The sequence below is a fragment of the Muscardinus avellanarius genome (genome assembly GCF_963383645.1).
Source record: "Muscardinus avellanarius genome assembly, chromosome: 2".
NCBI classification, from domain to species: Eukaryota; Metazoa; Chordata; class Mammalia; order Rodentia; family Gliridae; genus Muscardinus; species Muscardinus avellanarius.
In genome coordinates this window covers 479,295-505,358 of record NC_137787.1, presented here as the reverse complement: position 1 = coordinate 505,358, position 26,064 = coordinate 479,295, and the positions used below count along the sequence as shown (strand labels likewise).

Below are 26,064 nucleotides of genomic sequence, written 5' to 3'. Positions count from 1 at the left end.
AACATCAAAAAGGACCCCGTTGCTAGGACAGTTACTTCATAGATGGGAATGCCAGTGTCCTGGGGCTGCACTGAACGCTAACACTGGTTCCCAGCTCCAGGGAACCGCGTCTGCCCTGGCTCCGTCTGGCACTCGTCTTGGGCTGCGTTTGGGAAGACGCTGGCTGTCCTCTCCACGCAGCAGCCGTCCCAGGGTCTACTGGTGCACGAGGCCTGTCCTTGGCACAAAAGCTTTCGCAGTCCCCTAGGAAATAAAGAGGAAAGGAGCTGGGATTTCCTTATGCATTTGAGATTGTTTGCTCTTTAAAGAGACAGTTTTGTTGTCTGGTTTGTGGTACTTGTAAAATTTGTTTTTTATTGAAATTGCCATTTATAAACTTATAGATGTGTACTAATTGAGAAATTTTTGTTTATTCAATAAAATAAGGAAATATTTACTATGAATTTTTAAGTGGGCTTTTTAGCTTTCTTTCCCTCTAATTACTTAGTTTTTTGTTGTTTGTTGTTTTTGTTTTTTTTGCAGTACTAGGGATAGAACCCAGGGGCATTCTACCTCTGAGCTACACCCCCAGCCCTATTTTTATTCTTTATTTTGAAACAGGGTCTCACCGAGTTGCAAAGAGCCTCACTAAATAGTTGAGGCTGTCTGCAAACCACGGTCCTCCGGTCTCAGCCTCCCAGATGCTGGGATTACAAGCATGTGCCACCATGCCCGGTTCCTCTAACTTCTTAGAATTTTGATTTATAAAAGTCAGTGAGAGCCGAGCATGGTGGTACACGCTTGTAACCCCAGCACTTAGTAGGAGGCTGAGACAGGAGGGTCACACAGGTTCAAAGCCAGCCTCAGCTACTTAGGCTCTCAGCAACTTACTTAGTGAGACTCTGTTTCCAAATAAAGTGTAAAATAGGTCTGGGAGTATAGCCCGGATAGAAAAGCCCCTGGGTTCCACCCCCAGTGTCACACACACAATATATATATATATAATAAAAGTCAGCCGGGCATGGTAGCGCACGCTTGTAATCCCTGCACTTGGGAGGCTGAGACAGGAGGATTGTGCAGGTTTGAAGCCAGCCTCAGCTACTTAGTGAAGCTCTCAGCAACTTAATGAGACCCTGTTTCCAAATAAAATATAAAATAGGTGTGGGAGTATAGCCCAGAGGTAGAAAGCCTCAGGGTTCCACCCCCAGTACCACAAAATAATAATTAATAATAATAATAATAATAATAATAATAATATAGTAACTATTCACATATTAAGTTAACCATTGGAGCAGCTGCATAGCGTGCGCCGCTGGGCTGCCATCCCCAGGTCACAGGCCCTGCCGCACTGGCGAGGGCCGCCTCATGGCATGGCAAGGATGTGTGTGGAAGGCCAGCTGGGAGCAGCCTTGCTTTTTCAGTCTCAGCACTCTTGGTGCCTTCTGCTCTTGTCCACTGTGGCAGAAGCAGCTATGGGGAGCCCGTGATCTGTCCTCAGACCCCACACTCTAACGGCTGCAGAGCTGGGCGTGCACCTGGAGCTGTGCTTCCACACAGAGCTGTAGCACCGGCCCTGCTGTACTGGGGATGGAACCAGGGGCATTCCACCTCCTGGTGACACCCCCAGCCCTATTTTTCTTATTCTTATTTTTCTTATTCTTATTCTTATTTTTCTTATTCTGAAACGGTCTCACTAAGTTTGGAGTGCCTCACTAAGTAGCTGAGGCTGGCGCGAACCTGGATCCTCCCGTCAGCTTCCCAAATGCTGGGGTTACAAGCGTGCGCCCCACGCCGGCTTTGCCCAGGCCCTGTGCTAGGCGATGAGAGGGGGGCTCGGTGCGGCAGTCACTCAGGTTCTGGGCAAGCTTCGTTCTACTTCGATCCCAAGCTTCCCAAGTCTCTGGCCCACACAGCTTCTTCCTACTTGTATGGAGTCATCATGCTTCTCTAGGCCTCCCGCCTCGGAATTACAGGACTCTGTACCCACCTCCTGGGCAGCTGCTCGCAACAGACACCTTCTCTAGTGGGTGGCCACCCCCAGGGGCCTGAGACATGTGGCACTAGTGGGCAGAGTGAGCACTTGTGACAGGGTGGGAGGCACATGGCCCCTCCTGGAGCCCAGTGTCTGCTCTGCCATCCAGGGAACCGAGGCAGAGCCCTGGACAGCACACTCCAGGAGAGTGCCCACCGGAGCAAACGCAGGGCTGCCCAGAGCCCGCGGTGGTCAGTTGCTGCCTCTGCAGAGGGCACAGGTCACAGGGGCTTAGACTGTTCCTGCGCGTCTAGATGAAGAGGGTTGTGCCTGGGAGGCACCTAGGCGGATGAGTCCGGATTCGAGACCACCCAAAGCATCTCCAAATTGGCTCTCCGCACAGCTGACCTAGATGACACAGCAGAGGCCTGACCTGCTCAGTCGTGCCGTCCTAAGACACAGCTCTCCTCATGAAGGCCACCCTGCAGACCCACCCTTCCAGTGCAGTTCACTCACGGCCTCCAAGTTTCAGACAAAAGGTACCTTTCTGTCTTGTTTTGCCATAGAGATTGAACCCAGAACACTGCTTGCGAGGCAGGCGCTCTGCCGCTCAGTACACCCCATCCCCAAGTCTCAGCTTTAATAGGACAAAGATGAGCACCCTGAGCCCGCTAGCATCTGGGAGGACACACCTCTGGCAGGCAGCGAGTCTGGACAGATGTGGGTCAGTATGCCTGTTCCTCTCTTCTTTCCTTTTTGTACCAAATTTCTTTGTTTGAAGGAATGATAAAAATTAAAGAATATAAGTGGAAGGCTTTTTTGTTTGTTTGTTTTGGTGGTACTGGGGATGGAACCCAGGAGCATTCTATCTCCGAGCTACACCCCAGCCCTATTTTTTATTCTTTATTTGGAAACAGGATCTCACTGAGTTGCAAAGGGCCTCACTAAGTAACTGAGGCTGTCCGCGAACCACGATCCTCCTGTCTCAGCCTCCCAAGTACTGGGATGACAAGCGTGCACCACCATGCTCAGATTAAGTGAGAGTTTTGATGCAACTTACAGAGGTAACGGTGAACCAGTGTACATTATGGCCAGAAGCCACCGTGGCCGTGGGAGCTCTTCAGCACCACGGGCTCCCAGGCTGTACGCACCAAGGAGACATTCTGCCACATTGGGTTCTGCTCCCATTTTGGGGGAGTCGGTTATGTGTGACCCAGGTCTTAAATGGATTTCACTAAGTCTCGTGAAGCCCAAAGGTGAGATCATGTTTGCCAGTGGCCGGTCTGCGCTTCAGTAGCAACCAGCTTATTCTTTTTCCAGTGTAAGGCACACCCATTGCATGCAAGGCTGGCCCTCCCCGACGTCACCATCTGGTCTCTGACAACCTGAAGGAAGATTTGGACACTGGCTCTGCACTTCCTCCGCCTCTCAGAGGTCTCTGTTCTCGTGACACCGGTGACGGTGACGAGAGCGCCCGCCACACCCTCGGCCACAGCAGCAGGGGGTGACCAGGAGATGTGGGCGCCGCTGGCTGTCCTCTAGGTCTGCCCTGCACACTGTCCTGTGGGCAGCCAAGGGCGTGGTGGCGCCAGGGTGGCCTTGAGCAGTCTGAGGGCTTCGAGGTGAAGGGCAGTGGGCCGATCACTGCTGGAGCAGGGAATCACTGCTGGAGCAGGCAACGGCAGCAACTCATGGCAAAGGATGTCACTAGGTTTTGTTTTGTTTTTCATTCAGGCAGGGCCTTGTTTGTTTAGACTGAAGTGAAAGAGCCTGAAATGCTTATGGGGTGCGCTCTCCTGTGGGCCAAGTTTTCTGAGCCACTTGTTAGCAGCAGCCAGCTCTGCTGAGGCCTGCGGACGCTGCTGACTCCAGCCCTGTGGCCTGGTCTGACTGCAGACAGCCCTGGGGAAGGGGCCCGTGGATCAGGTCCTCACCACCACTGTGCAGGTGGGCGTGACGGGCCGGGGGCGAGCTGGCTGCCAGACCTCGACATTAGCCGTTTCTCTACCTCCCGCTTTTATTACTTAGTTAGTGAACCCAGGGGCAGTCTACCTCTAAGCTACATCCCCAGCCCTATTTTATTTTTTATTTGAAAACAAGGTCTCGCTAAGTTGCTGAGGACCTCGCTAAGTTGCTAAGGCTGGCCCTGAACCTGCAAACCTCTGTCTCAGCTTCCCAAGTGGGATTACAGGTGTGCACCACCACACCTGGTTTACCACACTTTTTTTTTCAGTACTGGGGCTGGAACCTAGCAGCAGTCTACCTCCAAGCTACACCTCTAGCCTTATTCTTTTTATTCTTTATTTGGAAACAGGGCCTCACTAAGTAGCTGAGGCTGTTCTCAAACCAGGATCTTCAGCCGCCCAAGTACTGAGATCACAAGCATGCGCACCCACGCCTGGCCCGCTTTTATGTTGATGCGAATGCTGCAGGCGCTCTTTCTCTCTCATTTTAAATATTTTATTTGTTTGGTACTAGAGATTAAACCCGGGGCATTGTACTCTGAGATATATCTAGCCCTTTTGGGGAGAAGTTGGACTGGAGATGGAACCCAGAGGCAATCTACCTTGAGCTACATCCCCAGCCCAATTTTATTTATTTGGAAATAGGGTCTCGCTAGGTTGATGAGAGTCTCATGACTTACTGAAGCTGTTCTTGAACCTTGATACTCCTGTCTCAGTCTCCCAAGTACTGAGATTACAAGTGTGCGCCACAACACCCAGCTCCCCCTTTTTTTTTTTTTGGTGGTACTGGGGGTGGAACCCAGAGGCTTCCTACCTCTGGGCTACACTCCCAGACCTTTTTTATATTTTATTTGGAAACAGGGTCTCACTAAGTTGCTGAGAGCCTCACTAAGTAGCTGAGGCTGGCTTCGAACCTGTGCGATCCTCCTGTCTCAGCCTCCCAAGCGCGGGGATTACAAGCGTGCGCCACCACGCCCAGCTTCCCAGCTCCCTTCTTATTTTTTTATTTTGAAACAAGGTCTCACAAAGTTGCTGAGGCTGGCCGCAAACCTGCAATCCTAGTTCTCAGCCCCCCAGGTTCTGGAATTACAGCCCTGTGCCACTGTGTCCAGCTTTATTTATTTTGACACAACGTCTCCTATATTACCACCGTTTGTCTCAAATTTACCACACTTCTGCCTCAGCCTCCTGAATGGCTGGGATTACCGGTATTGTTTTGGTTTTGTTTTGTTTTGTTTTTTTTGTGTGTGTGTGTGTATCTGGGGATGAAACCCAGAGGCATTCGACCTCCAAGCTACACCCCCTGCCCTATTTTTTATTCTTTATTTTGAAACAGGTCTCACTGAGTTGCAGAGGGCCTCACTAAGTAACTGAGGCTGTCCGTGAACTGCGATCCTCCGGTCTCAGCCTCCCAAATGCGGGAATTACAAGCATGCCCACCACGCCTGACTTATTTGTTTGTTTTAATTTTCTTTTTCTTTTCTTTCTTTCTTTCTTTTTTTTTCTTTTTTTCTTTTTGTATTGGGGATTGAACTCAGGGGATATTACCTCCACGCTGCACTCCTCTAGGCCTTTTTATTTTGAAATAGGGTCTCACTGAGTTTCTGAAAGTCATCTAAGTTACTGAAACATGTGATCCTCTTGTCTCAGCACCGAGATCACAGGCATGTGCCAACACGCCCAGCTCTCCTATTTTTATTTTTTACCCAGATTCTGTGTAAAAGTGATTCATGACTTCCTAGTCCAGTAGTGAAGCTGGATACAGTTTTCTGCCAACTCATCAAGGTCACATTGTACAGTTCCTTTTTTTCCCTTTTCTTCTGGATTCACCAATTCGAGCCAAAGTTCCAGGTTTGTATTCCTTGCACTTTGTGTGTTGGGGGAGGTGGAACTGGTGATTTAACCTGAGGGCATTCTACCTCTGAGCTAAACCTATCTCAACCCTATTTTATTTTTTATTTTGAAACAGGGTCTCACTAAGTTATAGAGGGTTTACTAAATTACTGAGGCTGGTCTTGAACCTGTGATCCTCCTGTCTCAGCCTCCCAAGTACTAGGGTTACAGGTACACCCCACCAAACCCTGCTTTCTCTTTCTTTCTTTCTTTCTTTCTTTCTTTCTTTCTTTCTTTCTTTCTTTCCTTCTTTCTTTCTTTGTTGTTTTTTTTTTTTTTTTCTTTTCAGTACTTGGGATGGAACCCAGGGACATTCTACCTCCGAGATACACCCCCATACCCCCCCAGCCCTATTATTTTTTATTCTTTATTTTGAAACAGGGTCTCACTGAGTTGCCCAGGGCCTCACTAAGTAGCTGAGGCTGTCCATGAACTGTGATTCTCTGGTCTCAGCCTCCCAGATGCTGAATGATAAGCATGCTCCACCATGCCCGGTGCTGGGTGACGAGCAGGCCCGCCACGCCTGGTGCTGGCTGAGGAGCGTGCCCACCACGCCCGGCTCCAGCTTTACATTTCTTGTACTTTGTACTGAACTTAGCCTTCAAACTTGACCTTAAATTTTACCAAACAGAAGTTGATTCCTCCTTCACTATTAGGCATGTGTTTTCAAGAATGGTTTATTACAGAATTTTATTCTTTATTTATTTTTTGCGGGTCTGGGGATGGAACCTAGGGGCATTTGACCTCCAAGCTACACCCCCTGCCCTATTTTTTATTCTTTATTTTGAAACCGGGTCTCACTGAGTTGCAGAGGGCCTCACTAAGTAGCGAGGCTGTCCACAAACTGCGATCCTCCAGGTCTCAGCCTCCCAAATGCTGGAATTACAAGCGTGCGCCACCACGCCCAGCTATTACAGAATTTTAAAGAAAATGTAAAGGTCTGAAATTTGCCTTTCCTTTTAAAAATGATAGTTCTTTAAGCCAGGCGTGGTGGCACATGCTTGTAATCCCAGCATCTGGGAGGTTGAGACCGGAAGATCGTGGTTCCGGGACAGCCTTGGCTACTACTTAGTGAGGCCCTCTGCAACTCAGTGAGACCGGTTTCAAAATAAAGACCAAAAAATAGGGCTGGGGTTCACTCAGAGGTAGAGTACCCCTGGGCTCCATCCCTAGTGCCACAAAAAATTTAAAAATAAAAACAATAGCTCTTTTACATCATCTTTCATCTCTAGTTAGATGAATAAAAACAATGTCTTGAGCCAGGTGTGGTGCACACACTTGTAATCCCAGTCCTTGAGAGGCTGAGACAGGAGGATTGCGGGCTTGTGGCCAGCCTCAGCAAATAGACTTTTATCAACCTGGCGAGACCTTGTTTCCAAATAAAAATAAAATAGGGTTGGGGGTATAGCTCAGAGGTAGTATGTCCCTGGGATCAAAATGCCAAAAAAAAAAAAAAAAGATATTTCGAAGTTATGGGGTGGATGCTGAAAATTTTTCAGAAAAACAGAATGCTACAAAGAAAACCACCTTCCAGAGACACTCACTATCGGCCATTTGAATTAAGAGTTTGAATTCTAGCCGGTCTTGGTGGCGCACACTTGTAATCCCGGTACTTGGGAGGCTGAGACAGGAAGGGATAGCAGGTTCAAGGCTAGCCTCAGCATACTTAGTGAGGCCTTGATTCAAAATAAAAAATATAAAACAGGGCTGGGAGTGTAGCTCAGAAGTAGAATGACCCTGAGTTCAATCCCTCATACTGCAAAAAAAAGAGTTTGAATTCCAAGTGTTCTTTGAAGATGATCAGGCCTCGCAGCACGTAGCTTTCGGAGACGCCAGGGCCGAGAGGGCCGAGGCAGGCACCCTGGCAGCGTGGCCACCCAGCAGGGACATCAGAGGTGCTGGCCGCTGCTCACACCTCCCCTTCCCCGTAACTGGGAGAGGAGTTCCTCATCCACAGGCAAGCAAGCCGGTCACCCTGGACCACAGTGGGCGTAGGCCTCGTCTTGATGGAATCAGCATCTTCTTCAAGGGTTCCTTCTGACCGACTCTGCAGTGAGGACTTGTCACTCAAAATGACATTCACTGCTCTGGCTGCTGTCAGTCAACTTGGATGTAGGATTCTGTTTTACAGTTGCTTTTGTATTTTGCTTTTGTACTGGAGAGATTAACGTTTATCCAGGTGTAGTGCTGCAGGCCTGTGATTCCGGTACTTGAGAGGCTGAGACAGGAGGATCACAGGTTCAAGGCCAGCTTCAGCAACTTAGTGAGACCCACAGAAACTTACTGAGACCCTGTCTCATTACTCTAGTAATCCCAGCATTTGGGAGGCTGAGACCGGAGGATCATGGTTTACAGACAGCCTCAGCTACTTAGGCCCTTTGCAACTCAGTGAGACCTGTTTCAAAGTAAAGAATAAAAAAAAAAAAAAAAAGGCTGAGGGTGTAGCTTGGAGGTAGAATGCCCCCAGGTTCCATCCTAGTACCTCAAAAAATAAAATAAGTCTGGGGGTGTATCTCAGAGGTATATAGCTCCTAGGTTCAGCCTCTTGTACAAAAAAGATAAAAAGATTAACTCTTTACTGTGTCAGTTAAAGCTAAGTATAATCTGTGATATAAAAATCTTAGTATTTTTCATTTTAAGAATTCTTAAGCTGGGTGTGGTGTGGCACACACTTGTAATCCCAGGGCTTGGGAGACTGAGACAGGAGGATGGCAGGCTCAGTCCCCAGTATCATAAACGTATATGTATGTATACACACACACACCTATAATGTACTAGAGGTGAGGAGAGCCTCGTACGGCAGGGCGCACAAGGCCGAGTGCTCCCCACAGGCCCAGAACAGGCCTGGCATGTCCTGACGTGGGGCCTGAGCCGACCCTTTGGGCCCGGTGCGCTCTCTGCACCACGTGGTGGTGACTCCAAGAACAGAGATGGCAGCCCAAGAAGATGGAGCCTGGAGGCACACAGCGCACAGCCTGTGTTTAGACGGGACACCTTGGCTGCCACTAGCTTGACACAGCGTCTCCCCAGCCCCCTCACAGTTTGATTTACATATAGGTCTGCGTTTGTGTAATTTGAAGTAGGTATGATTTATAAGACTTATGTCGCTAATACGCAATTTAGGGGGTATTGGGGTTGAACCCAGGATCCTTCTACCTCTGAACTACATCTTTAACCCTTTTTTATTTTGAAACAGGGTCCCTCTAAGTTGCTACGGGTCTTGGTAAATGACGGAAGCTGGCCTTGGACCTGTGGTCCTCCAAGTACTGGTGCTAGGAGCCCACCACCACGCCAGCTCCGAATGCGCCGCGGTGGCGTCCCCCTGAGTTCTCTGTGGGCTCCTCTCTGGTGGCCCAGTTCCCACACGCTGGCCGGCGCCTGTTGCCAAGCCCAGAAGGTCCTAGAAGCACAACCATGGTACTTCCCATGCTGATGCCATTGCCTCCTGTTTTGCCTCCTGCGGCTTAAAAATAAAGTCAGGTTCTGTAGGAGCTTTTGGTGAACTCTGCTGGAGCGTGCCGTGGACCGTGTGTCCGGAGACAGCGTGCAGAGCGCCAGCGGCAGGAGAGCCATCAGCCAGCTCCGGCCTCTTTTCATACTAACAGACGTGAGCTGTCACGGCTCTGCTCCATGAGCAATAGTCATGAAGAACAGATAAGTTCCTATCAGCTTAAGCTATTCTCTGAATTTCAGTGACATCGAAGGACTCTGTGCTCTTCTTAGCGCATCGAACTGCGAGCGTGTCTTCCCACCGTGATGACCCTTTGGGCTGTGACAAGGGCCAGCGTGGTGGCACACCCCTGTGATCCCAGTGCCCAGGAGGCTGAGACAGGGAGATGGCAGACTGGAGCCTCGCCTCGACTAGCGATGCTCTTCTTCAGAATTAAAGATAAAAGGGCTAGGGGTGTAGTTCAGGGGAAGAACACTCCTGAGTTCAATCCCCAGTACAAATCAAGGTGACAAAAGGTGGGGCGGCGGGAGAGGAATTTCGTGTCATGTTAAGGCTGTGGGCATATTTTTAACCAAAGTGTGATGAAAACAGTCTAATGAAGTGGTTGCTGTTTTACAGAGTGCGGGGCCGTGGGTGCCAGACTTGCTGCCTCACCACCCCCTTGCAAGGAGGCTGCTCTTGTCCCTGGGAGGACAGGGGCAGATTCACTCATTTGGGGAATCTGGGTTTTCTTTGTCGATAAATGTTCACTAATGCTGTGGAATGTCAGCTCATCTTAAGGGCCCAGACAAGCGGAGTCCCTGGCAGCAGCAGGCAGGTCCTTGCAGCTCTTGAGTTTGTCAATGTGAAAATCACGGCTCCTTCCCTCCACCCTGCCTCGCTGAGGGCTGGCTGATTCCGGTGCTCATGGCGGCCAGTGATGGGACACACTGATCCTTTCCCTGCAGAAACCGCCCTGCCCTGTCTGCCTGTGCACTTGCATGCCTGAGGTTAAGTAAACCAAGGTTTGGTTTAGGGCCTGGGCACTGGGGATGGCCGACTTGACCCCAGCGGAGTCAGCAGAATCTCGTGGTTGACAAGGCCCCGCCTTCCCAGGCACGCCTGCTCCAGCATTCTGTGGCCTCATTTAGAATCATACTTAAAAATAATGGTAATTTCAGTGTTAAAATGTTATGTACTTAGAAGCATATGGTAAATTTCCATCTTCAGTAGTTTTTATTATTCATTTATTTATTTTGGTACTACAGATTAAACCCTAGGTCATTTTATCTCCAAACTACATCCCTAGCCCTTTATTTTATTTTATTTTTTATTTTGAAACAGAGTCTCACTAAATTAATGAGGCTGGTCTCAAACCTGCTTCAGCTCCCAAGCACTGGGATTATAAGCATGCCTCACTGTGCTGGGCTGGTAGTTTTTAAATAGTACTTAAATGTTTCCTACCAAGCTGGGTCTGGCAGCTCACACCTACAATCCCAGTACTTAGGAAGCTGAGATAAGAGGATCATAGGCCCAGTGACAGCACACGACAGTTTAGGAAGACATAGAACACACACAAAACTTCCTACAGAATCCTATTTTATAGAACTGGGCGTGGTGGGCACGCTTGTAATCTCAGCATTCGGGAGGCTGAGACAGGAGGATCGCAGTTCGCAGACAGCCTCAGCTACTTAGTGAGGCCCTCTGCAACTCAGTGAGACCCTGTTTCAAAATAAAGAATAAAAAGAGGGCTGAGGGTATAGCTCGGAGGTAGAATGCCCTGGGTTCTATCCCCAGTACCGCAAAAACTTCCTATTTTATAGATATCATTATATATAGATGCTATATTTTATAGATATTACAGAGGCTAAGGCAGGGGTCATGAGTTCAAGGTCAGACGGGCAATTTAGCAAGCCTTTGTCTCAAATTCCTTATTAATTTATTTATTTTTATTTTTGCAGTTCTGAGGATGGAACCCAGGGACATTTTGCCTCTGAGCTACACCCCCAGCCCTATTTTTTATTTTTATTTATTTACTTATTTATTTTATATATACATGTATATATATATATATATATATATTTTTTTTTTTTTTTTGGTGGTACTGGAGATGGAACCCAGGGGCCTTCTACCTCCAGCTACACTCCTAGACCTATTTTTATATTTTTTATTTGGAAACAGGGTCTCTTAAGCCAGCGGAGGCTGGCTTCAAACCTGCGTCATCCTCCTGTCTCAGCCTCCCAAGCACGGGGATTACAAACATGCGCTACCACGCCTGGCTTTATTTTTTATTTTAAAACGGTCTCACTGAGTTGCAAAGGGCCTCACTAAGTAGCTGGCATATCTCGGAAATTTTAATTTAAAAAATTCATAAAATATGGTCCTTAATAATTACTGACTTTCTATAGGAAAGTATTGGAAATAAACCTTCAAGAACTTTTTTAAGAGATGAGGAAATTAGCCAGGCATGGTGGCACACACTTGTAATCCCAGTACTTGGGAGGCTGAGACAGGAGGATCACAAGTTCATGTCGCAAGTTCTCAGCCAACCTCTGCAACTTAGTGAGACCCGGTTTCAAAATAAAGAATAAAAAAAGGGCTAGGTAGCCAGGCGTGGTGGCGCAAGCTTGTAATCCTAGCATTTGGGAGGCTGAGACTGGAGAATCACCGTCGGCAGGCAGCCTCAGCTGCTTAGTGAAGCCCTCGGCGACTAAGTGAGACCCGGTTTCAAAATAAAGAATAAAAAATAGGGCAGGGGGTGTAGCTTGGAGGTCGAATGCCCTGGGTTCCATTCTTAGACCCACCAAAAAAAGGGGGGGGGGCTCGGGATATAGCTTGGAGGTAGAGACCCTGCGTCTAATCCCTGCCACCACTAATAAATAAAATGCCCCGTCTTCTGCCTCCTTAGAATCAGTCTATATGTTTTGCATCTTTTTTCGAAAGAAAACATTTTTAAAGCAGAAAAATTTTTAATTTTTTTATTGTGCTATAATTCTAGAAACGAAAGAACGTTCTTGAGCTGAGCATAGTGGTATATGTTGTAATTCACTGGGATTGGGGGTCTGAGAGAGGAGGATAACAGGCTTGCAGCCAGCCTCAACTTAGTGAGACCCTGTTACAAAATGAAAAATAAAATAGGGCTGGGGGTATATAGCTTGGAGGTAGAACATCCCTGGAATTTCACTCCCAGTACCACAAAAAAGGAAAAGCTCTAATTAATGAAATGCTCAAGAAATAAGATTGAATCACGAATTAAGCAATTTTATATAACCAGTTTTTAACCAGTGGTTAGCAAGTTTGGCCTTAAAACGCCCCCAGTAGCAGCGCTAGCGGACATTCCCAGGTTGCCTCCTCTGTGGCACAGAGCCCCACTCCCGAGGTGCCTTTGAGGGCTTCCTTTTATCCATCATCGGCGCGCCTTCTCTAGAGCAAACGGAGGCGAGGGGTGTCGAGGGGCCTGAGGCTGGGTAGGACTGTGCGCGACAGCCAGAGGTCTTTCCAGAAAGTGTCTTGCTTGCAGTGCCCAGGAGCCGACCTCGGCCAGGCCGAGCTGCTCCCCTTCTCACTCCTCTGCGTTCCCTTCCAGGCCTTGCCAGGGGCAGTCCGCCTTCCCCCTCCAGCCAGCAGAGCCCACTGCGGCTGAGCCCCGTGCTCCAGGAGGCGCCAGGCCCAGCTGAGCAGGACTCTGCCCCTCTCCTGAGCTGCGACCTCAGCAGCGCGGGCAGAGCCCGGAGCCTGGAGCAGGAGGAGCCGGAGCGGCCCCGGCACCAGGTGAGCGGGCGGGCGGTGGGCGGGGCGCATCCCTTCACACTTCTGGGATGGAGGAGTGGGTTGGCTGCTTACCCCAGGTGAGCCCTGGGACAGAAAGAGGATGCCCTTCTCTCCTGCTCGCAGCCCCTCCTCTCCCAGCTTGCACTTTGACAGCTGAGTAAGTGCGAGGTATGGGTGGGACAACAGGAGGGTTCACTTGGGAGACCTGAGGCGAGTACTGGGGCCAGAGGAGGGAGACATGGAGGGGCCTGCAGTGGGGAGGCGCTGGGCTGTGGCTTGTGGGGGAGGGCTGCGGAAGGGTCCCCATGGGCCTCTGTAACAAGGGCACACCTGGAGTTTGCAGCGGAGGCTGACCAAGCAGAGGTCCAGGAGGACTATTGGTGGCCTGGAAGCCTCCATTCTCCTACTCTCCCGGGTGAAGGTCACAGGGAGGTCATCAGACGGTGGAGTCCATGGGCTTAAAGAGATGAGCCGTAGACTGTGCTGCCCTGGGGGACCACTGAAAGAAGAAGTGGGGGCCTCCAGGACACCATGGTGCAAGCCTGTAGCCCCAGATGCTTGGGAGGCTGCGGCAGGCGGGTCACAAGTTTGAGGCCAGCCTGAGCAACCTAGTAAGCCCCTGTCTCAAAATAAAACAAATGGAGCCGGCCTGGTGGCGCATACTTGTAATCCCACATTCAGGAGGCTGAGACAGGATGATCACGGCCCTCCGCAACTTATAAAGAATAAAAAATAGAGCAGGGGTATAGCTCCGAGGTTGAACGCCCCTGGGTTCCAGCCCCAGACCTGCAAAAAAATGTAAAAATAAAATAAAAATAAAACAAATAGGCTGGAGAGGCCTCTTGGGCATAGAGCGCCCTAGGTTCAATCCCCAGTAGCACTCGCACACGAAGGCTTGGGGACTTGGGGCCCTGGCTGTTGGCCTGTGTCGTGCACCGTGGCGGGGCACATATTGGAGGGAAGCCTTTCTGCCAGGGTGCAGAGAGGGAGAGGAGAGCCGCCCAGCGCCTCCTAAGGCACCACGCCAGGTCAGGGCCACGCTGGGGCCTCCAGCACATGGGCTCTGGGGATGCTGCGCCTCCAGGCCATAGCAGTGTTGTGGCCTGATGGCCCATCCACAGCTGGGACGCTGGGGGCTCCTCAGCAGGTGGGACAGCGCCCTCTGCAGATGCCCTCTGAGGCAAGCCTTTCCTGCTCTGGAGGGGCCGGCAGCCTGCCGGTCACCCACTAGGCACCCTCTGGCACCCCATGCTTCCTGGGCTCTTCGTATTTGGCAGTTGCCTTGTGGGCCTCTCCTCATTGATTTATTTTGGAAACTTAACAAAAGTCTGTTACTTCACTGTTTCTTTGCTACAAAAACAAAAATGTGCCGGGTGTGGCAGCGCATGCTTGTAATCCCAGCACTTGGAAGGTTGAGACAGAAGGATCTGGGTTCGTGGCCAGCCTCAACTACTTAGGCTCTTTGCAACTCAGTGAGACCCTGCACATGCTTGTCATCCCCGCGCTTGGGAGGCTGAGACAGGAGGATCGCGCAGGTTCGAAGCCAGCCTCAGCTACTTAGTGAGGTTCTCAGCAACTTAGTGACACCCTGTTTCCAAATAAAATAGAAAATAGGTCTGGGAGTGTAGCCCGGAGGTAGAAAGCCTCTGGGTTCCACCCCTAGTACCACTAAAAAAAAAAAAAAAAGGCTTGGAGGAAATGTGTGTTTAAAACAAAATTTTGTCTGTTACTGTATTACAAAATGCAATTGATTATGTGGGTGGTTTGCTGCCCTGCAAGGCGCCACCCTGGCTGGGCTCACGGTACGTGGCCCCGAGAGGAGTCCACTGGTCACCATGGGACCAAGGGTGGCAGCGAGTGCCCAGAGCTTGGGGTGGGCACACAGGTCTACAGCAGCCCTGGGGCATGGTGGCCCTGGTCTGCCATGTCATGCCACCTCCTCAGGACCAACGCATCTGTCTACAGGGCCAGGCCAGCAGGAGTATAGGCAGACTCCCAGGGCAGGCCACCTTTCCTTCACCATGGCGCCCACAAAGGCTTCCGCATGGGCCTGCGGCTGAGATGGCACTGTGCGAGGGGGCTGGGCCCAGACTCATGGTGGGCCACCCGTGGAGCAAAGGCACTAGCTCCTTCCCGTCTCATTGTCGGGGAGCCCCCTCGAGGGGCAGAGCGCCTTCCCACATGCTTCTGCGGGGTGGGAACTGGTGGCGGTGTCTCTCAGAGGGCAGCACCACGCTCCTCAGTGGCCCTCCTGCCGCCCACACGCCCTGCCTGGCAGCCTGGCTCGCCGGGGGTGCAGGTCAAGAGCAGCTGGCAGCGCTCCGGCTGCAGGCTCTCCTAGACACGAGAGGGTGGCCGGTCCCCAGACACACGCTCAGGGCTGTCTCTGCTTCTTTCAGAGCAAGCCAGAAGATGAGGCCTATTTCATAGCAAAGGAGATCCTGGCTACAGAAAGGACCTACCTGAAGGACTTAGAAGTTATTACTGTGGTACGAAAGCCAAGTCTTTGCTTACCTTGATTTTCTTAATATGTTTTAAATCTAAACACAGAGGCTCTATCCTGAGAAGTATCTCTTGACAGTCATGAGATCTACATATGCGGTTTTTATTATTAAATATATCTACATTAAGACCTCTTGTCCTTGGATGTGGTGGAGCACACCTAGAATCCCAGCTACTGCGGAGCTTGAGCCAGGAGGTCACAAGTCCCAGGCCCTCTTGGGCAGTTTATTGAAGGTAAAAACTTTAAGAAGGGCTGGGGATGCAACCCAGTGGTAGAATACTTCTCTATGCACGAAGCCCTGGGGTGCAGTCCCAGTCATGGAAAAAAATTATAAACTGGGAACCTGAGACAGGAGGAACACAGGTTCAAGGCCTGCCTCAGCTCTTTACTGAAGCCCTCCACAACTAAGTGAGACCCTGTTTGAAAATAAAGAATAAAATAAGGATGGGGATGTAGCTCAGAGGTAGAATGCCCCTGAGTTTAGTCTCCAGTTCTGAAAAAAAAGTTATGAAGACATGATGTCTAGAGCTGGGCGTGGTGGCGCACACTTGTAATCCCAGTACTTGGGAGGCTGAGACAGGATGATCATAGGTTCCCAGCCAGCCTCACCTACTTAGTAAGACCCTCTGCAACTTAGTCAGACCTTGTTTCAAAATAAAGAATAAGAGCCGGATGTGGTGGTGCACGCTTGTAATCCCTGCGCTTGGGAGGCTGAGACAGGAGAATCGCACAGGTTCGAAGCCAGCCTCGGCTACTTAGGCTCTCGGCAGCTTAGTGAGACCCTGTTTCTAAATAAAATATAAAATAGGTCTGGGAGGATAGCCCAGAGATAGAAAGCCTCTGGGTTCCACCCCCAGTACCACCACTAATAATAATAATAATTTTTTTTTTTTAAAGAATAAGATTCGGGCATAGTGGGGCACACTTGTAATCCCAGCATTTGGGAGGCTGAGACCAGAGGATCACGGTTCGTGGACAGCCTCAGCTACTTAGTGAGGCCCTCTGCAACTTAGTGAGACCCTGTTTAAAAATAAAGAATAAAAAATAGGGAAGGGGGTGTAGCTTGGAAGTCAAATGCCCCTGGGTCCAGACCCACAAAAAAAAAAAAAAAAAAAAAGAATAACCCAGGCGTGATGGCATATGCTTGTAATCCCAGTACTTGGGAGGCTGAGACAGGAGGATCGCAGGTTTGTGGCCAGCCTCAGCTATTTAATGAGGCCGTCTGCAACTTAGTGAGACGCTGTTTCAAAAAAAAGAATAGGTCAGGAGTGCTGGCGCACTCTTGTAATCCCAGTACTTGGGAAGCTGAGACAGGAGGATCATGCAGGTTCAAAACCAGCCTCACCTACTTAGTGAGACCCTGTTCCCAAATAAAATAAAAAACGCAGGTCTGGGGATGTAGCCTGGAGGTAGAAGGCTCATGATTTCCATCCCCAGTACCACAAGAAGAGAGAAAGAAAGAAAGAGAAAGAGAAAGAAAGAGAGAAAGAAAAGGAATTGGTCTGGGGATGTAGCTCAGAGGTACAACACCCTTGGATTCAATCCCCAGTACCATAAAAAAAAAAAAAAAATAGAGCTGGACGTGGTGGGCACACTTGCATTCACAGCATCGGGAGGCTGAGACAGGAGGATCGCGTTCGTGGCCAGCCTCAGCTACTTAGGCCCTTTACAACTCAGTGAGATCCTGTTTCAAAATAAAGAATTAAAAATAGGGCTGGGGGTGTAGCTCAGAGATAGAATGTCCCTGGGTTCCATCCCCAGTACTGCAAAAAAAAAAAAAAAAATGAAAAATAGGGCTAGGGATATAGTCTGGAGGTAGAATGTCCCTGGATTCGATCCCCAGTACCACAAAATTAAATAAACAAACAAACAAATAAAAAGACATGATGTCTAAGTCCAGTCAGAACACGGGGAACCAAGTTTTTATGAAGCCTTTAGCTGGGAGTATGTCTGTCTGAAACTTTTTTTTTTTTTTTGGTGTTACCTACTGGGGTTCCTGGAAACCCTTTTACCTCCGGGCTACACTCCCAGACCTATTTACCTATTTTATACTTTTTTATTTGGAAAAAGGGTCTCTTTTTTTTTTTTTTTTTTTCAGGTCTGGGGATGGAACCCAGGGGCATTCAACCTCTGAGCTACACCCCCTGCCCTGTGTTTTTCTTTTTATTTTGAAACCAGGTCTCACTGAGTTGCAAAGGGCCTCACTAAGTAGCTGAGGCTGTCCGCAAACCGCGATCCTCCGGTCTCAGCCCCCCGAACGCTGGGATTACAAGCGTGCGCCACAAGCCCGGCTTGTCTGAAACTTTTGACCTCGAGTTGTTTTGTCATATTGACATCAGTAGTCAGCAGAGGGAATGGCTTGCGGGTAGCGGTGTGTCCCTCTGCTGGCGTCCTGTGGTCACAGGCCTGGGCCCAGCAGAGGCAGAGCCTCCCGTCACACCAGGCTTCTCCCGCAGTGGTTCCGCAGCGCGGTGGTCAAGGAGGACGCCATGCCCGCAGCCCTGATGACCCTGCTCTTCTCCAACATCGATCCTATCTACGAGTTCCACAGAGGCTTCCTGCGTGAGGTGGAACAGAGGCTGGCGCTCTGGTAACAATGCTGCCTACCGGTGCCCATACTCCTGACCCTCACACACAGGAGACGGCTGCCTCCCACACCCTCGGCCCCACTGCACACTGCCAGTGGCCTGGCCTGGGCCCCGCGTAGGCAGCCGAGTACTGGGCCACACGGTGGCCACGCCTTTGTCACCGGCACACACTGCTCTCAGGACTTCTCAGCAGCAGACACTACTTCAGAGCCCGGTATGGTGGTGCATGCCTGTAATCCTAGTACTTGGGAGGCTGAGACAGGAGGATCAGAGGTTTGAGGTCAGCTTCAGTAAGTAGTGAGACTATGGTCAACCTAGCAAGACCCTGTTTCAAAATAAAAGTAAATAGGGCTGGGGGTGTAGCTTGGAGGTAGAAGGCGCCTGGATTCAATCCCCAGTAAAAACACACACACACATACACACACCCTAATTCAGAGCCCGGCTTGGTGGCACACATGGCCCACACTCGTAATCCCAATACTTGAGAGGCTGAGATGGGGATCAGACATGAGGCTGGTTTGTGGCCAGCCTCAGCTGCTTAGTGAGGTCCTCCACAACTTAGTTTCAAAATAAAAAACAAAAAATAGGGCTGGGGGTGTAGCTTAAAAGTAGAATGCCCCTGGATTCCATCCCTGGTACTGCAAAAACAAAAACAAAAAAAAAACAAAAACCAGCAAGCCAGGCCTGGTGCAGCACACTTGTCATCCCAGCATTTGGGAGGCTGAAACAGGAGGATCGCGGTCAAGGATAGCCTCGGCTACTTAGGCCCTCTGCAACTCAGTGAGACCCGGTTTCAAAATAAAGAATTAAAAACCAGGGCTGGGGGTGTAAGCTCAGAGGTAGAATGCCCCTGGGTTCCATCCCCAGCACCGAAAAAAAAAAAAACAAACTAATTCAGAAGAACCATTATGAACCATCATGGTCTGGTCATGGCGGCACATGCCTGTAATCCTAGTACTTGCAAGGCTGAGAAGGAAAGATCTCGGGTTCAAGGCCAGCCTCAGCAACTTAGTGAGGCCCTATTTCCAAATAAAAAATAAAATAGGGAGGGGGTATAACTCAGAGGTAAGATGAGCCCCTTGGTTCAATCCCTAGCACTGCACCCCCCACATACAGACTAAAATAAGAACCATTATTTCATTGAAGTAAATATATATATATATATTGTGTGTGTGTGTGTGGTGGTAGTGGTACTGGGGTTCCTGGAAGCCCTTCTACCTCCAGGCTATACTTCCCAGACCTATTTTATACTTTTTTATTTAGAAACAGGGTCTCCTAAGCCAGCGCGGCTGGCTTCGAACCTGAGCGATCCTCCTGTCTCCGCCTCCCAAATGCGGGGATTACAAGCGTGCGCCACCACGCCCGGCATTGAAGTATATTTTTATCTTATTAATTTGGGGGGAAGGGCACTGGGATTGAACCCAAGGGCAATCTACCTCTGAGTTATACCCCGAGCCCTATTTCATTGTTTATTTTGAAATAGGGTCTCACTAAGTTGTGGCTGCCCTCACTAAGTTGCTGAGACTGGCCTTGAAGCTGCAATCCTCCTATCTCAGCCTCCCAAGTACTAGATTACAAACATATGCCACCATGCCCAAGTTTCCCCACAGGATTTAAAAACATATTCCAAGCCGGGCGTGGTGGCGCACGCTTATAATCCCCGCGCTTGGGAGGCAGAGACAGGAGGATCGCGCAGGTTCGAAGCCAGCTGCGCGCACTGGCTTAAGAGACCCTGTTTCCAAATAAAAATGTAAAAATAGGTCTGGGAGTGTAGCCCAGGGGTAGCAGGGCTTCCAGGAACCCCAGTACCACCAAAAAATAAATAAATAAATAAATAAAAATAAAAACATATTCCAATGGAGCCAAGTGTGGTAGCATACACTTGTAATCTCAGTACATGGAAGGCTGAGACAGAAGAATCACATGTTTGCAGCCAGCCTCAGCAATTTAGTGAAGCCATCTTCAACTTAGTGAGACCCTGTTTCAAAATAAAAGAATAAGCCGAGCGTGGTGGCACACGCTTGTAACCCCAGCATTTGTTAGGCTGAGACAGGAGGATCACGGTTCGCGGACAGCCTCAGTCACTATTTACTAAGGCCCTTTGAACTCAGTGAGACTATTTCAGAATAAAGAATAAAAAATAGTGCTGGGGGTGTAGTTCAGAGGTAGAATGCCCCTGGGTTCCATCCCCAGTACCGCAAAAAATAAATAAATAAAAATAAAATATAAAAATCAAAGAATAAAATGGGGCTGGAGGTGTGTCTTGAAGGTAGAATGCCCCGGGTTCCATCCCCAATATCACAAAAATAAATAAATAAATAAATAAATAAATAAATAAATAAATATCCTGTGGGAAGAGGTAGAAATGTAACAACAATAACCTTTATTCATCCAATTCCTAATGTAGAGCTGAAAGAGCAAGTTAAAAGTAGACCGGTCGCTGGGCGCGTGGCGCACTCGTAACCCCGGACTTGGAGGCGGAGGCCGGAGGACGCGGCTGGAGGATGCCTCAGCTGCTTAGTGAGGCCCTCCGCAACTCAGTGAGACCCGGTTTCAAAATAAAGGCAAGGCCGATGCTGGGGCCTCCAAGGCCGGGATCAGAGCCTGCTGAGGGGTTAGGCCGATGCCGGGGCCACTGGCCGGCATGGGAGCCTTCTGTGAGGCAAAGCCGCTATTGAGGCCTCTGAGGCCGGGATCGGAGCCTGCTGCGAGGCAAGGCCGGTGCTGGGGCCTCCGAGGCTGGGATCAGAGCCTGCCGAGGGGTTAGGCCGGTGCTGGGACCAACAGCCGGCATCGGAGCCTTCCGTGAGGCAAGGCCATTATTGAGGCCTCCGAGGCCGGGATCGGAGCCTGCCAAGGGGTTAGGCCGGTGCTGGGGCCAGCGAGGCCGGGATCGGAGCCTGCCATGAGGAAGGCTGATGCTGGGGCCTCCGAGGCCAGTATCAGAGCTTGCTGAGGGGTTAGGCCGGTGCCGGGGCCACTGGCCAGCATCAGAGCCTTCCGTGAGGCAAGGCCGCTATTGAGGCCTCCGAGGCCTGGATCGGAGCCTGCCGAGGGGTTAGGCTGATGCCGGGGCCATTGGCTAATATCGGAGCCTGCCGTGAGGCAAGGCTGGTGCTGGGGCCTCCGAGGCCGGGATTGGAGTCAGCTGAGGGGTTAGGCCAGTGTCTGGGCCAGCGAGGCCAGAACCGGGGCCTCCCATGAGGCAAGGCTGCTGCTTGAGCCAGCGAGGTCTGGATCAGTCCAATGGGTAGCCAGGCCACAACTGGGGCCGTCAAGAATGGGATCGGTATTTGCAACGCGGCATGCACAGAGAAATATTGCAGAAAATTAAAACCAGATGCTTCCCCTAATCAGCAATAACTAGGAAGAAAGGGGCAACAGGAAGTGGTCGAGCTATAGAAAGGGCCCTATAGTGAAGCAATTAAGGTGACCAATCAGAGGGTATGGAATAGGGGAGGATGGAGCCTCTTTAAAAAGCAGGAGGTACATAAACATATGTATCAAAGTTAATCACCAAACAAGCATGGGATCGAGGGAGGGGGAGAGAATGGGATGGGGGCTGGATGAGAGCTAATTGGATGATGTGTGCTTGTATATCCTCTCAAGTCTTGTATTCCAATGTGATGTATGATTACAATGCACCAATAAAAATAAATTAAAAAAAAGAAAGAATAAAAAAAAATATGGTAGGGGTGTAGCTCGGAGGTTGAATGTGCCTGGCTTTCATCCCCAGACCTGCAAAAAATAAAATAAAATAAGCCGGGCGTGGTGGCGCACACTTGTAATCCCCCCGCTTGGGAGGCTGAGACAGGAGGATTGCACAGGTTCGAAGCCAGCCTCAGCTACTTAGTGAGGCTCTCAGCAACTTAGTGAGACCCTGTTTCCAAATACAATATAAAATGGGTCTGGGAGTATAGCCCAGAAGTAGAAAGCCTCTGGGTTCCACCCCAGTACCACCAAAAAAATAAATAAAAATAAATAAATAAATAATTTTTTTCTTTTTTTTTTTTTTGTGGTGGTACTGGGGTTCCTGGAAGCCCTTCTTCCTCCGGGCTACACTCCCAGACCTATTTTATATTTTTTTGAAACAGGGTCTCTTACGCCAGCACTGCTGGCTTCGAACCTGCGCGATCCTCCTGTCTCCGCCTCCCAAGCGCGGGGATTACAAGCGTGCGCCACCACTCCCGGCTAAATAAATAATTTTTTAAAATTAATAAAAAATAAAGAATAAAAATAGGGCTGGGGATATAGCTCAGGTAGAAAACTGTTTGGTTCCATCCCAAGTGCCACACACAAAAAAAGTAGCTGACCCCTTTTTTGGCTGGTTACCATCCTTTTTAGAGAGTGGCCAGACACGTAATAATTGTTTCTCTCAAAAGCCCTTCTACCTCACAGCTTCTCATCTTGCATATGACTGTGACTAGGGCAGCCGTCATGCTACCATCAAGTCATGGTGCTGTTAGCGGACTCTGGACCTCACTGTTCTCTCCCCTCCAGGGAAGGGCCTCCCAGCGCTCACACCGGAGGTGACCCCCGGCGGATTGGGGACGTCCTGCTCAGGAACATGCGTCAGCTCAAGGTGGGGCAGGCTCGCGCCGTGACTCCAGGCCTAACGTGAAGGCTTTGGTTTCCCTAAAAGAACAGCTTTTTCTAGAGCTGCATTCTCCTAGAACAGCCTGACCCTCTAATGGCGTCCCTCAAAACAGGGCTTCGTCAGAACAGGGCTCCCTTCAGGAAACTTTCCTCAGAATGGGATTCCCCTGAAAATATCTTTTTCTATCACATTGTTCCCCTCAGAACAGTGTTTCTGAAACGGGGTTCTCTTTAGAGCAACCTTCCCCTCAGAACAGCCTTGCACAGCACAGGGCCACCTTCAGAACACATAGTCCTTAGAGGGCTCCCCTCAGAACAAGATTGCTTAAAATAAGGCTCCTCTCAGGACAGTGCCCCTCAGGGAGCTTCCTCCAGAGCAGAGTTCTCCTCAGAACGTATTTCCCCTCAGGAGAGCTTCCCCTGAGCAGCACTCTCCTCAGGGCGGGATCTCCTCAGAACAAAGCTTCCCAAAATAGAGTTCTCCTCAGAACAGTGTTCCCCAGAATAGATCCCCCTCATAACTGCTTCCCCCTCAGAATAACATTTTCCAGAACATTAACCTTCATAACAAGGTTGCCCAGAACAGAGCTCCCCTCAGAACCAGGGTCCCTTCAGAATGGGATTCCCCAAGAGCCAGGCGTGGGGCACACTCTTGTAATCCCGGTACTTGGGAGGCTGAGGCAGGATTGCAGGTTCATGGCCCACCTCAGCAACTTAGTGGACCCTCTGCAAATTAGTGAGATCCTGCCTCAAATTAAGAATAAAATAGGAAGCCGGGCATGGTGGCGCACGCTTATAATCCCAGCATTTGGAAGGCTGAGACAGGAGGATAGGGGTTTGTGACCAGCCTCAGCTACTTAGTGAGGCCGTTTGCAACTCAGTGAGACCCTGTTTCAAAATAAAGAATTAGAAAAGCTGGGCGTGGTGGCACACGCTTGTAATCCCCGCACTTGAGAGGCAGAGATAGGAGGATCATGCAGGTTCGAAGCCAGCCTCTCTGGCTTAAGAGACCCTGTTTCCAAATAAAAAAGTATAAAATAGGTCTGGGAGTGTAGCCCAGAGGTAGAAGGGTTTCCAGGAACCCCAGTACCACCAAAAAAAAAAAAAAAAAAAAGAGTAAAAAATAATGGGGGCAGAGGGTGTAGCTCGGAGATCGAATGCCCCTGGGTTCCATCTCCAGACCCGCAAAAAAAAAAAAAAAAAAAAAAAAAAAAATTAAATAAAAAAGATTCTCCTCAGAACAGTGTTTCCAGAACAGTGTTCCCGCAGAGCAGAGTTTCCCTCAGCACCATTCTTCTCAGGCAGCACCCCTCAGAGTAGTGTTCCCCAAACAGGGGTTCTCTCAGAACAGCCTCCCTCAGAGCCGGCTCCCCGCCAGCTCCCCTAGCAGAGCTCCCTCCCTGGGGTGGAGCCTCTGTCTTCTGAACAGTCCCCCTCCGGACAGTGTCCCCGGAACAGGGCTCCCCTTGGAACAGGGCACCTGTCTCGATGTGTGAGGCCCTGGGTTCAAGCCCCAGCACCACACACACACACACACACACACACACACACACACACACACACACACACACACACACACGCACTCCCCTCAGAACTTTGTTTGCCGAGAGCAGCGTTCCCCTTAAAATAACACTCCTTCCAAGCAACCCGCCGTGTCTGGGTGAGGGGCACCGGCTGCTTCCGCCTGGCTGCCGGCTCGTGCTGGTCGTGGCACGGGCGTGCTCTCTAAGTGGACGTGTGACGCGCGCCGCACTCCTCCTGAGGCCAGTCGGCTGTGGGAGAAGCAAGGCGACCCTTCACGACCCACGCCGTGCAGGTCCACGGTGCAGGCCCCGCGCTCCCTGCTCAGGGGCCTTGCCCGCCACAGAGACCCCGGCAAGAACCTGCCCCGCCCGCACACCCGTGCGCGTGGCAGCCCAGGCGCGGCGCGCAAGCCACCGCCTGCCCTGAGCTCTGGTGCTGGACCACTGTCCACCCGCTCCCATCCCGCCATCCGCAGTCCACCGGGCTCTGGCCACACGCATGCCTGGAATTCCCGAGGGGTCTCAGGCCGGCTCTGCTGTGTCTTCAGATAGCACCTACCCTAGGCACCACCTTGCCTACCCTGACATGTTTGGCTTCACTAAGCCAGGTGTTTTGGGGTTTTTTGTGAGTTTGGGGATGGAACCCAGGGGCATTTGATCTCCGAGCTACACCCCCAACCCTGTCTGTTTGTTTGTTTGTTTGTTTGTTTTGCGGGTCTGGGGATGGAACCCAGGAACATTTGACCTCCGAGCTACACTCCCTGCCCTATTTTTTATTCTTTACTGTGAAACCGGGTCTCACTGAGTTGCAGAGGTCTCACTAAGTAGCTGAGGCTGACCGCGAACCACGATCCTCCGGCCTCAGCCTCCCGAAGGCTGGGATTACGAGTGTGCGCCACCACGCCTGGTTATTTATTTTTATTTTGAAAAAGGGCCCACTAGGTTGATGAGAGTCTCACTACTTGATGAGGCTGTCCTGAACCTGCGATGGTCCTATCTCAGTCTCCCAAGTACAGGGATTACAGGCATTTACCTGGCTTTGTGCGACCCTATTTCAAAATAAGAAAAATAAAAAGGGCTGAGGTGTAGTTTGGAAGTAGAATGGCCCCAGGTCAGGTGTGTCTACTCCTCCTCTGTGGGGCTCCGCGGGGCCGGTGTGTCCCACGAGGCGGACACAGCCTCCTAGCCTCCACTCTTCACCTGTGGACCCGGGGGGAGGCCCCAGTCACTAGCCGCAGGGACACGTGGCCCATCAGCAGGCTGGCGCTGACCAGCAGGGAGGAGCCCGGCCGCGCTAGGGCTGGGCAGGCTCTTCCCACGGAGCGCCCTGCCTCCACAGGACCTCACCAGCTACTTCCAAAGACACGCCGAGGTCCTGGCGGAACTGGAGAAGGCCGCCCAGCGCTGCCAGAAGCTGGAGGCCGTCTACAGGGACTTCGAGCTCCAGAAGGTCTGCTACCTGCCCCTCAACACCTTCCTGCTGAAGCCCGTCCAGCGCCTCGTGCACTACCGTCTGCTGCTGAGCCGGCTGTGCGCGCACCACGCGCCCGGACACCCCGACCGCGCCGACTGCCTGGGTGAGTGGCCTCCGCTGGGCAGTGGGCCGCGCGGCCAGCTGGTGGAGGGCAGGCCCCAGGCCACAGGGCATGGGGTGCAGTGGCCGAGCATCCCCAGAGGGACCTGCCGCCTGTGGGTATTTCCATCCCAGAAGCCTTGGTCTGAGCTCAGAGCTCCATTGCTCACAGTTCCACTACTGGAACTTGTAGTCCAGTATTTTCAAGCCAGGGTAGCCCATTAGTAGTTTCTGACATAGATTGACTTCAGCATTTCTTATTTGTATTAAAG

At 50.7% G+C, this 26,064-nt stretch overlaps 1 protein-coding gene across 1 annotated transcript in view; it reads left to right on the top strand.

Annotated features, from left to right (window-relative positions):
- Nucleotides 1-26,064, top strand: part of FARP2 (FERM, ARH/RhoGEF and pleckstrin domain protein 2) — a gene marked incomplete at both ends in the record, with an annotated part of 117,693 nt that overhangs the window by 76,631 nt on the left and 14,998 nt on the right. Inside the window, 8 exons of the mRNA XM_080720054.1 lie at nt 95-214; nt 2,121-2,202; nt 2,414-2,490; nt 12,825-13,009; nt 15,409-15,498; nt 17,969-18,102; nt 22,601-22,682; nt 25,559-25,796. Coding sequence (XP_080576180.1) covers nt 95-214; nt 2,121-2,202; nt 2,414-2,490; nt 12,825-13,009; nt 15,409-15,498; nt 17,969-18,102; nt 22,601-22,682; nt 25,559-25,796 — 1,008 coding nt within the window. The remainder of the gene's footprint in view (nt 1-94; nt 215-2,120; nt 2,203-2,413; nt 2,491-12,824; nt 13,010-15,408; nt 15,499-17,968; nt 18,103-22,600; nt 22,683-25,558; nt 25,797-26,064) is intronic.